Source organism: Ranitomeya imitator, chromosome 8, assembly GCF_032444005.1.
Source record: "Ranitomeya imitator isolate aRanImi1 chromosome 8, aRanImi1.pri, whole genome shotgun sequence".
NCBI lineage: Eukaryota > Metazoa > Chordata > Amphibia > Anura > Dendrobatidae > Ranitomeya > Ranitomeya imitator.
The window spans coordinates 141,614,950-141,627,547 of record NC_091289.1 but is presented as its reverse complement, the minus strand read 5'-3'; the positions used below and the strand labels follow the sequence as shown (position 1 = coordinate 141,627,547).

The following is a 12,598-nucleotide window of genomic DNA, read 5'->3' as shown; positions in this document are numbered from 1 at the left end:
TGCGACGGTTGCGTCGTGTTGTGGCGGACCGCCGGAGCAAAAAAACGTTACATTTTTTTGTGCATCGTGTCCGCCCCCTCCTCCCCGCAACTCACAATGAGGCAGCAGATGCATTGTAATAATGCATCCGCTGCCCCCGTTGTGCTGCGTTGTCACAGGATGCGTCGGTACGTCGGCCCAACGCACTGCGATGAGCCGACACCGACGCTAGTGTGAAAGTAGCGTTAGTGCTTTCTTGCGCTAGAGAAAATACTTCGGGTTACATCACAGAGGCAAGCCATCTCTGGGACACATATGTGGCACCCCATGATTGCGGTTGCCACAGTGGTATTGCCTTCCTCTCGGGGGGTGATGTCATGCCTGTGAGCAAAGAAGGGTCCCCTTACCAGGTAACTTCAGCATACAACACCTTTCCAGACTCCAGACAAGAAGGGGGAGCTCCTGTTTTAAGGGAGCTTCCCTATAAATTCTGGCCTGGAGGCGGGGTTAAGAGAGAGAGAGTGAGTGTTAGTTAGACACTGGAGTCCGTGGTTGAGTGGGAAATGCAGGCCCGACAACTAAAACTGGAGGGCAGGAGATTTCAGATCTCCTGGCCCCAGCTTACACCCTGAGGAACAGCAGCATACGAGAGCCCGGAATCACAACAAGGGAGTGACACCTGGAACAGGCTCAAGCTGCCTGCCATGCGGGGAAATGTTCCATTTCATGGACAGACTGTAACTGGAACTTGTGGGGAGCTTAAGGCACCGAGGACCTAGGGAGCAGTGCAAAGGGGAAGGCCTCCAAATCCACCTGGCTAGGTGGACCCTGAAATGCTTCCAGGCTGCCCGGATCTCCATGACCACCTGTCACTAGTGCCCCAGACTGCATCTGCCATTAATGGTATAAGAAAGTACAGTCTTTGTGTCCTCAAGTCCTTTTCCCACATCCTCAGTCCTATACCCCAACATCCACGATCCCTGATAGATTGTACTCGTAGCCCTGGGACCTTGCTCCACCTGTGGGGAGCAGAACCATCTCAGCTGCGGCACCATCGGCCCCCTTAAACACCGTCAGCTACCCATTGTCAAACACCACAGGTGGCGTCAAGTGAAATCCCCTACAAACATTCCCTCATAACTTTTATTGCGCCCAGGGCCACAGACCGGGTCACTGCTGCCGTGACCACCCCTTTAAGAATCATCCGCCCGGTTCCAAGTACCCCACAGCCCTGGCGGGCGTCACACATACCGCCCATCGATTATGTGACCATTAGCCACACTACAGGTGCCATTAAAAATAATGTTGTAGTGTTTAAGGAGGGAGACCATCACTGAAAAGTAAATTGTCTTTTACTGAACAATAATGCAGGGAGAAGTATATACAGGTGCAAACTTTGCGGACTTTTCTCTTAGAAAATATGACATTTTCATACACATTTCCCTCCTTCCTGAGCTCACTCTGCTCTCTATCTCCATTAGCCTCTCTCTCTAGCTTCATCACCACCCAGCAGAACACTTTTGGAGCATCTCTAGTCTCCAACAACTGCACCACTAACCAGTAAGCGAGAATCCTAATGTTCAATCTGCGGTACTGCATCCTTTTCCCCTTAGGAGAGCTTCTTGTGCCCCTACGGTGGTTACTTAACATCTCTGCTTGCCAAAGCCTTAGAACTACCACATGTTGCATTCTCTCTCTTTGGCCCGCTTTTCTTCTTAACGCTGCTCCATCATTTGACTTTCAGATAACACTGTACCATACCGCTAAACTTCCTGCCCCAGACCTCGTCTCCGGAGAATGACTCTCTGCTTCTAAAACTTTTCCTTGTCCGAACTCTGGATCACGTTATCCATTGCTTTGGTCTCCGCTCATGTTAGGGACATCCAATTCAGGTGGCTCTGCGGATTAAAAAGACCAAAGGTCTGATCTAGCTTCGAGCCAGGCTCTATCTGACTTCCTGACAGAAAACTCCCCATTGCACCCACAATAAGCCCCTCTCCCTGGGCTAGTCCCAGCTGTTAACCATAAAAGTCTGTAGGAACCTGTTCACACCACCAAAAAACTTAAAGACACAAAAGAGCACAGTGAGGTCAAAAATACTCGGTTGTAAAAAAATCACAGTAATAAGCAAGTGCTTGTCAAAAGATGGAAAAAACAGGGTATTTAGTTGATACGTTTTTTCGCAAAAAAAAATGTATACTAAGCTGCTCCACCAATCGTCAAGGTATACCCTTATAGAGCAGTCCTATCTAATGTATATAATCCCTATCTGATGTATTTAAAACCTGATCATCTGTATAGTACCTGTATAAGCAGGGTTCAGAGAAGGAATATCCATGTGGACATGCAGGATGGAACAGCTTAAATGCAAATGACCCACAGAGGAGTGGTGGACTCCCCAGTCTTGTAGAAACAAGAGAACAATTATAGAACCAGAAACACATGGGCCACTTGCACACCGAACAAGTCTGTAGGAACCTGTTCACACCACCAAAAAATGTAAAAACACAAAAGAGCACAGTGAGGTCAAAAATACTCTGTTGTAAAAAAAATCACAGTACTAAGCAAGTGCTAGTCAAAAGATGGAAAAAACAGGGTATTTAGTTGACACATTTTTTTGCAAAAAAATGTATACTAAGCTGCTCCACCAATCGTCAAGGTATAGACTTATAGAGCAGTCCTATCTAATGTATAACCATGTAGGCTACCCAGTGCTGGGCAGAAAACATCCTATCACTACCAATACAACTTATTAAGCATTGAAACGTCATAATGCATTGCACCAATATACATGCCTTCAAGGGGGAACGTGGGCAACATCTCCACATCCTTACACAACCACTACTGAGGGGGCAGGAAGAGGCAGCCAGCGTTCCCATCATGTATATGGGAGACTCATAACTTTATTCTTTGACAGCTCCCGTTAGCCAATTGCTAAGGTTAATAGAGGTGTAAGTATGTACAGTAATGGCAGAAGTGAAGCAGGAGCTTTCTACTGCACTTTTCTTTCTTTAATGAGTCGATTTTAGGTTAAGTTCCCATGATAAGTTTTTGGTGAGTTTTTGCTACACAAAAAACCACAGCATCATACAATTCCAGAAAAGTGAATGGGATTTATAGAAATCTCACGCCCACTGCTTTTCTTATACTGCGTGAACCGATCTTGCGGTGAGGTTTTGAAATTCACAACAATTTCAAATTTTATATTCAAATTTTCCCACATAATTGCATTAAATGCTTAAAATCTGCAGGTAAAAATACATGTATTTTGCACATGACTGCAACAGTAAAGGCTTATCAAAGCCAAATACCAGGAAGCATTAAAAAGCAAAGCAGCTTTATCTACAACATGACACACCAAAAAGAGACAAAAATGTGATAAAAAGGCAACCTAATTTACTTTACTACTAACTCATCAAATACTCATAGTGGGAACATAGCCTTAAAGTTATCAGTGGACACCATAAAAAGTTGCATTCGCTTTCATTATATGTTCGGTAGTGTGACTTACCTGTGTTTTGGTTTCAGGCCATAATTCGCATGGTCAAAACGTTGATTTAACTTAGATTCTGCAAAATGATTCACGAGGAAGTTGGGTGCAGAATGTTGCAGTGCATTAAAAAAGCGTGTATGATGCAACATGTCCACAGGATAGCCATAATCTGACACTCGGTTTATTATCCACGATCCTCTCCTGGTACTGAGAAACACCTGTAAGCAGAAAAATAGAAAATGTACTGTATATCTAAATATGTCTTCTGGCTTATGTAACTAGAGATGAATTACAGAATAATCGAGAGCTGTGCAACTTTTTTATATAGGCAGCGGTGATGAATTAAAGGATTTGTGTCTGCTCAGTTTAGAAGTGCACTGCTCCCCAGCCTTCAGAGTTTCTGATTGCTGAGGAGTGGATCCTCCAGCTTTAAGGGGTTGTCCAGGGCTTAGGTATTTTTTTCCTATTTGTCCAAGACCGAAAAATTAAATAGTTGCTAACTACGTGTTTGTTCTGCCCTGTGATGGTCAATCCCAGTTCAGAAGGGTTATCGGATGCTTCTGCTTGCAATTCCCCTTCCGGTTACGTCACATAAACAGCAGCTTCTTTACTTCGGTCTTTTTGTTGTGGTTGACGGTGACTGCTGATGTCATGCTGATTGACAGCTGACTCTTCGCTTTGTAACTGCGGGGAGCCAGCTGTCAATCAGCACGACGCCAGCAGTAACGCTCCATTGACATTGCAGACCGGAAGAGTAGGTGCTGCTCTGTCGACATGCCGGTAAGTTCTTAGCCCAATAGGGAAAAAACCCATCTCGGATCACCCCTTTAATTCATATTTCCCACCAGTTGCGTGCTCTCTCGATGCTGATATATGAGGCAGCTTTGCCTCTGCAGCATCAGTAGTGCAGTGGTATGGAAGCTGGCCACTTAGGGAGCTAACAGTTTACTCCAGTGATCCTGCCAGTTTCAGAGCAGTGCTTACTAGCTCAATAAAAAAAGGTTTGTAAGCACTGCGCATGTTTGGCTACAGCCGTGGCAGGTCCCCTTGGTAATAAGCCATAAACAAGAAATGGTGAAGTTGTCAATATCAGTGGAATACGGTTTTTTTTAATTGTCTAATCACAAAAATGTTTGTTTTAGCAAACACTAACCAACAACACCCAACAATTCGGATACAAATAACTGTGGCACCGTCATACTGTACATTGAGCTATGGGGGGCCGTTATACTGAGTAGGGAGACTGTGAAATCAGCATACTGTGTAAAGGAGGACTGTAGTTCATCATACATTGTGTTTGGTTACAGGATGACTGTGGGAGTTTCATACTGGGTGGATGGTGCTGTCTAGGATTAAATTGCGGGGGTATAATTATATTTGGGGTCATTTTTGCTGACATCATAATTTATGGGGGTCATGAATGGGGTATTGCAGTAGGTGAGAACACTAAGGGGCTTCAGTAGGACAAAACAACTGTGTAAATGCCACAATACATATCCTTCTGCCCGTCTTTAAAAGTTGTGAGATATGTCCTTCTTTGACAGCAACTATGTGCAATGATATGCCTATTTTCCTTTTTCTTTTAATGGGACCCAATTAGGACTTTTTATATAGGGCCCCATGATTTCCATACATGCCTCTGTTACAAACCTTATTCAATGTATCGGCCAGACTGTTTAGCTTGTGGTAGGATTCTCCAGTGCTAGATTACTAATTAGGCATAATAAGCACTGGCCTATGGGCAATGGATTAAAAATAGTATTGATTTGATATTGAAAGAAATTTGCAAACCGTATGCAAGCACAACCAGCTGACATTGGAAGCCAACTAGAGCAATGGAGCTCTGATGTGATTATTATGAACTTATGTTTTGGATGCTGTAGGGCAGTGTTCCCCAACTCCGGTCCTCAAGAGCCACCAACAGGTCATGTTTTGAGGAATTCCTTAGTATTGCACAGGTTATTGAATTCTTGACTGTCCAGGTGATGCAATTATCACCTGTGCAATACTAAGGAAATCCTGAAAACATGACCTGTTGGTGGCTCTTGAGGACCGGAGTTGGGGAACACTGCTGAAGGGCATATTTGCGAATTTAGGAACAGTAGAGGATGGGCATCTATGTGATTGGGCATGGCAACTGTTTCTTTGGCCAGAACGGGGAGTGGGAGTGGAGGAGAGGTAAGAGGCCACAAGCTCTCGCCAACTATAGATCATCATAGAATAATAATGAGTAGAAGATTTGGGAACACAGACGAGTATTTTCAGGCTGACAGCCAAGGTCAAGTTAGTGAATTAGCTTTTGTAGTTTAACTTAATTTTTGTTCGGTGTTATGAAATGTACTTGGTGTATTAAAATAGTTGTTAAAACCATATTAGAAAATAATTTACAGGAAAGGCCCCAAGATTTCGGCTGCCTAGGGGCCGTCACAGGGTTTAATCCAGCAGTGCGATTCTCCATGTAGCATTATAATTGTGACAAACCTGTGATGCCGTCCTGCTCAGTTCCACAGCAATGTCCCCACCAGAGTTTCCGATTCCAATGACAATGACTCTTTTTCCCTTAAATTGTTCAGGATTTTTATAATCTCTGCTGTGAAGGTATTGTCCTTTGAACTTTTCAATTCCTGTTGTGAATAACACATTTCAGTCTCATTTTCTGCTTTACAAATACAATGTGGAAAACATGTCAACGCTAGTGATGCGCCCCTACCGAAAAAATATAATGAAGCAGACCGAGTCACTTTTAGGAATAACTCATTAGATGGTAGCCTCTTTCATACAATACACTTCAATTTGTTCAAAATGTCAACTGAAATTCATTTTGTATCTGATTATTTAGCTTTGAAAAGTTTTTATTTCTATATATATATATATATATATATATATATATACGTATATATATATATATATATATATATATTGCTCTAGCAAAAATTAAGAGACCACTGCAAAATTTTCAGTTTCTCTGATTTTTCTGTTTATATGTATAGTTTTGAGTACAATGTAAATTGTTCTTTTAGTCTATAAACTTCTGACCACATGTCTCCGAATTTCCAAGCAATACATTTTGGATTTTTTTCTGAAAAGGAGAAATGATCAAAATAAAAAAAACAATGCTTTCAGACCTCAAATAATGCAAAGAAAACAAGTTCATGCTCATTTTGAAACAACAATACTAATGTTTTAACTCAGGAAGAGTTCAGAAATCAATATTTTGTGGAATAACCATGATTTTTAATCACAGCTTTCTCGGTCAGAGAGCTAACATAGAAATAACAAAAGACTGAGGAATGTTTTTAAAGGTATGTCTTAATTGGATAATTCATGTTGGAAGAAAAAACATCATAATCAGTGTACAATAATCATTTGCAAAGTTTTTTTTGTATTGAAATGAAATATCTCAATCCAAAGTCACACAATGCTTTTAGTTTTCTAATAAAAGCTACAACCTTTCTATCGTACACAGACATATAGAATGTTTATTGTACAACAGTCCTGACTATGAATAATAATGAAATCACCTGGAAAGGTTTGAAGAGGGATGTGTGCTTCTGTGTGATGACCACTGCATACAAGAACAGCATCAAAAACGGCCGACTCCTGTTTACCGTCCTTCTCAGTAATTACCTCCCATTGTCCACTCTTCGCAAAGTCTGGACGCTTCTTGACACTACAAACTGAGGTCTGAAATAAAAAGGTATTATTTCAAGTAATGCACTTTCAAACTCTAGGTTTTCCTTTGCCCAGGGTGCTGATCAAGCCCAGTAACTAAACATCATAGTCAGGGCAGATTAACTCATTGTAGCCACCTTGGAACCCAGAGAACATCCCCTATCAATCCCTAACCTATCCTAGCTAGGATCCTTGAAACATTGAAACAAGTTTTATCCCTTTGGATAGTGGATGTCTTCATTTTAAATATTTCTCTATATGAGTAAATGCATCTTGAATTCTATGGTTAGGGAAGGTTCAAATGACCGATTTACACTTCTGACAAAAAGTGGTCCAATTATTCTGATCAGTGACATCAGTTTTTTTCTGATGTGAAAAGAAAAAAAAGTTTCTCCACCTTCTCCATTCTGTCAATCTATAAAAATTATATCATGCTCGGATGTCATCCACGTGCTGTCCAATTTTTTATTTTTTATTTTTACAGACCCATAGATTTGCATTGCCGAGTTTGATCTGATACTCGGATAAAAATTGGACATGTCTGTTTTTTTATGATCACTCAGTCTGAGGAAAGATTCCGACCATGTTCCCAGCTCCATAGGATATCATAGATTCAAATGCTATCCATAAAAACCACAGATAGCACTTGAACAAGAAAACTGGCCGTGTGCACGAATCCTTACAATTAGTATAGCCATGGAGTCTACTGTCCACAATGGCAGTCTATATGGACCTTGTAGGGCTAGTTTCACATTACGCTTCTGTGCTTTAAGCTATTGTGTCTGGCAAAAATGAACACCTCCGAAAAAAAATCACAGTCCAAATTTGAGGACATTGAATTGTGTTGTCTCATTATACTTAATGACTCCTTAAGGTTCTGTTCTGCTTTTCGGGGTTTTAGACAGAAATCCATGACGGAGACACCAAATAAAGGAAAAATTTGATGTGAAACTGCACAATGAAGTTAGTGAGTAAGTAATCTGCTATAAACCAACATCCATATCAGTGGTAGTTAATATGCAACATTATGGAGTGCTTCGATACTTTACGACCCTTGACCATAGCCATAGGTGTAACAAGGCGTTGACATAGATACACATGTAAGGCTTATTTATACAGCCATATTTGACTATACTTATCTGATAAAAACTCATGTGTTATCTATGGTCTGAGTGCTCGATGCCAGGAGCGTTCCTCTCTGACCATTGAATCCCAGACTAAACAGCATGCCGACTTTGCTTAAATACTGAATTAGGGTATTTTCACACAATCATTTTTTTCAATTGGGCAAAAACCATGAGGTTTTCAAGCTTAAACCGGTTCAGGAAACGTCAGAGATTTTAAAATGTTTTGTTTACATTTCCTAAAGTTTTTTTTAATTATTTTTTGGTGTTTGAGCATTTGTTTAAGCGCTTATGAATTTTTTATGTCTACAAAGTAATGAGGAACATACTAGCTTTTTTTTCTAAATAAAAACACTGAAAAAACACTCATAAGGTGTCTTGCTAGTTCGTACGACTCCACATCTCACCTTAAAGCGGATATATTGAATCAGGTGGAAATGTTCAGCATAAAGTTTGAAATACCGCAAAATCTTAGAATTGTGCATATAATTTGGATAATCATCTGGAATAGGGAAATCGCTGTAACACATCATCTCCTTGGAAGTGTTAATAATGACAGATTTGTATATACTTGCTCTGCCCGCGTCAGGGTTTTCCTGAATAAACGAGAAATACAGAAGATATTATACATTTTGCTGGACTATGTTAGGAATAACTAAAATAATATTAGTAACCAACATCGAATCTCCATAGTCCACCAATGTCTTCAGTTCTTTCAAAACAGGTGGGTTCTAGACCCTCCTCCAAGCAACTCTTTATAGCTACAAGACCGCTGGCTCCAGCTCCGATCACAGCAACTTTTTTTCCCATGGTGGTGGCCTACAAAATCAATGGAAAACTACCATTAATTGACTACAATGTTTTCTAGATTTAACATCACCTATTAGTGCATTACATATACTAGTCCATGGGGACAAGGGGAAAAAATAATAAATTACTGATAGGGGTTAGTTCTAAGTCTCCAAAAATAATGGAAGCAATGGAAAATATCCTCGTAAAGCAAATAGATGAAGCTGCGACTCAAGGGGAAGTCATTATTATGGGGGACTTCAACTACCCTGAAATAGATTGGGGAACAGAAACCTGCAGTTCCAGCAAAGGTAATCGGTTTTTGACAACTATGAGAAACAATTACCTTTCACAACTGGTTCAGGACCCAACAAGAAAGGGGGCACTGCTAGACCTAATATTAACCAACAGGCCAGACCGCATAGCAAATGTAAGGGTTGGGGGTCACTTGGGAAATAGTGATCACAAAATAATAAGTTTTTGTGTATCCTTTAATAAGATGTGTAATAGAGGGGTTACAAGGATACTAAATTTCAGGAGGGCAAATTTCCAACGGATGAGAGAGGATCTTGGTGCAATAAACTGGGACGGTATCCTGAGACACAAAAATACACAAAGAAAATGGGAGACGATTATTAGCATCCTGGATAGGACCTGTGCACAGTATATACCGTATGGGAATAAACATACTAGGAATAGGAGGACACCAATATAGCTAAATAGAGCTGTAAGGGGCGCAATAAGTGACAAAAAGAAAGCATTTAGAGAATTAAAGGAAGTTGGTAGTGATGAGGCATTAAATAAATACAGAAAATTAAATAAAGTCTGTAAAAAGCAAATCAAGGCAGCAAAGATTGAGATAGAGAGACTCATTGCCAGAGAGAGTAAAAATAATCTCAAAATATTATTTAACTACGTAAATAGTAAGAAACTAAAAAATGATAGTGTTGGCCCCCTTAAAAATAGTCTGGGTGAAATGGTGGATGAGGAAAAAGCCAATATGCTAAATGACTTTTTTTCATCAGTACTTACACAAGAAAATCCCATGGCGGACAAAATGATCAGTGATAAAAATTCCCAATTAAATGTCACCTGCTTAACCCAGCAGGAAGTGCGGCGGCGTCTAAAAATCACTAAAATTGACAAATCTCCGGGCCCGGATGGGATACACCCCCGAGTACTGCAGGAATTAAGTACAGTCATCGATAGACCATTATTTTTAATCTTTAAAGACTCCATAATAACAGGTTCTGTACCACAGGACTGGCGTATAGCAAATGTGGTGCCAATATTCAAAAAGGGGACAAAAACTGAACTCGGAAATTATAGGCCAGTAAGCTTAACCTCTACTGTGGGTAAAATCCTGGAGGGCATTCTAAGGGATGCTATACTGGAGTATCTGAAGAGGAATAACCTCATGACCCAGTATCAGCACGGGTTTACTAGGGACCGTTCCTGTCAGACTAATCTGATCAATTTCTATGAAGAGGTAAGTTCCGGACTGGACCAGGGGAATCCAGTGGACATAGTGTATATGGACTTTTCAAAAGCTTTTGATACGGTGCCACACAAAAGGTTGATACATAAAATGAGAATAATGGGGATAGGGGAAAATATGTGTAAGTGGGTTAAGAGCTGGCTCAGGGATAGGAAACAAAGGGTGGTTATTAATGGAGCACACTCGGACTGGGTAGCGGTTAGCAGTGGGGTACCACAGGGGACAGCATTGGGCCCTCTTCTTTTTAACATTTTTATTAATGACCTTGTAGGGGGCATTCAGAGTAGAATTTCAATATTTGCAGATAACACTAAACTCTGCAGGGTAATCAATACAGAGGAGGACAGTTTTATATTACAGGAGGATTTATGTAAACTAGAAGCTTGGGCTGATAAATGGCAAATGAGCTTTAATGGGGATAATGTAAGTTCATGCACTTGGGTAGAAGTAATAAGATGTATAACTATGTGCTTAATTCTAAAACTCTGGGCAAAACCGTCAATGAAAAAGACCTGGGTGTGACGCTGTAAGAATCTGGCTGCACTCGGATGTCACCCGAGTGCAGTCCTATAGAGCATGTAGATTCAAACAGTGAAAAACGGAGAGTGGACCCACTGGACCGTGATGACGAACCCCTCTCGGACGAGCTGACCAGGTGGACCGCCCCCTATACAGGGAGAGTTAGGGGCAGGCCCGTGAGGGAATATCGCCACGGAAGCTGGAGGGTCCACTGAGATCAGATGGGAACACAGCAGGCACAAAGGGAAAGAGGGAACAGAAAGGAACTACTGAGACAAGGGAGAAGATGGGAACGCTACGGAGGCACGGAGGCTGGCAGGACAATAAGGAGACACCGAGGCTGACGGGAGCAAGGAAAAGATATAGGAGCCGGGCAGGTACCGCAGAGGAAAAGGAACTGAAGGAACAAGGCAGGAACACAGGAAACAGGCAGGCACTGCAGAGGGCGGAGGAGACCCAAAGTCAGAGAGCTAGGAACGCACAGAGACCACAGGTGGCCAGAAGCACTTGTAAACACAAATGAACATCAGGCACAGAGAAGCAGCAGGAAGCAGTTTACATAGCAGCATGGGAGCTACTTCCGGGTTACAGTCCTCCAGGATGACGGAGAGGACAGGAAAGAGCGCCAACAGAGGAATCAGATGTGCGCACGCGCAGAGCTGAATGCGACGCGCGCGCGCACCCGGCGAGCTGCAGTGGGGAGAGGCGGCGGCAGCAACGGCATGACAGTACCCCCATCTTTACGCCCCTCCTTTTTAAGACTAGAAAGAAACCGGGACAAAATACGAGGAGCCCGAATGTTCTCTCGAGGCTCCCAGGACCTCTCCTCAGGACCAAAACCCTTCCAGTCAACCAAAAACAAAGTTCTCCCTCTAAGTTTTTTCATGGCTAAAATGTCCCTAACTTCAAAGACATCATCCTCGGAAACAGGCGAAGGAGAACAAAGGTTAGAAGAATGATACTGATTAAAAACTACAGGTTTAAGGAGAGACACATGAAAAGAATTAGAAATACGCAGAGAGGCAGGCAACTTAAGTTTGTAAGAAACGTCATTAATACGAGACAAAACTTCGAATGGACCGATATAGCGAGGACCCAGCTTATGTGAAGGGATTTTGAGATGGATAAATTTAGAAGAAACCCAAACCTTGTCCCCAGGATGGAATATAGGAGAATCAAGACGTCTTTTGTCCGCATGTCTCTTCATCCTAACTTGAGCCAACTCAAGGGCGGACTTGGTCTCCTGCCAGACCCTGGAGAACTCTCTGGACAGAAGATCAGCCGCTGGTACAGTAGAGACAGGAGGAACCGGAAGAGGAAGACCAGGATGTTGACCATAGACGATAAAAAATGGAGATTTGTTAGTGGCTTCGCTGGGATGGTTATTGTAAGAAAACTCAGCCCATGGCAGTAAGTCAGACCAATCATTCTGATGAGAATTGGAAAAATGACGGAGATAAGTTACCAAGGTCTGATTAGTACGTTCCACCTGGCCATTGGACTGTGGATGGTAGACCGAAGAAA

At 41.9% G+C, this 12,598-nt stretch overlaps 1 protein-coding gene across 2 annotated transcripts in view; it reads right to left on the bottom strand.

Moving 5' to 3' along the window:
* LOC138648011 (flavin-containing monooxygenase 5-like) overlaps positions 1–12,598 on the bottom strand; it is a 59,819-nt gene that overhangs the window by 30,187 nt on the left and 17,034 nt on the right. For both annotated transcript variants that reach the window (XM_069737468.1, XM_069737467.1), the window contains exons 2-6: positions 8,947–9,087; positions 8,676–8,864; positions 6,994–7,156; positions 5,954–6,096; positions 3,491–3,690 (exon numbers count right to left, since the gene is read on the bottom strand). In XM_069737468.1, coding sequence (XP_069593569.1) covers positions 3,491–3,690; positions 5,954–6,096; positions 6,994–7,156; positions 8,676–8,864; positions 8,947–9,078 — 827 coding nt within the window. In that variant the 5' untranslated portion in view covers positions 9,079–9,087. The remainder of the gene's footprint in view (positions 1–3,490; positions 3,691–5,953; positions 6,097–6,993; positions 7,157–8,675; positions 8,865–8,946; positions 9,088–12,598) is intronic.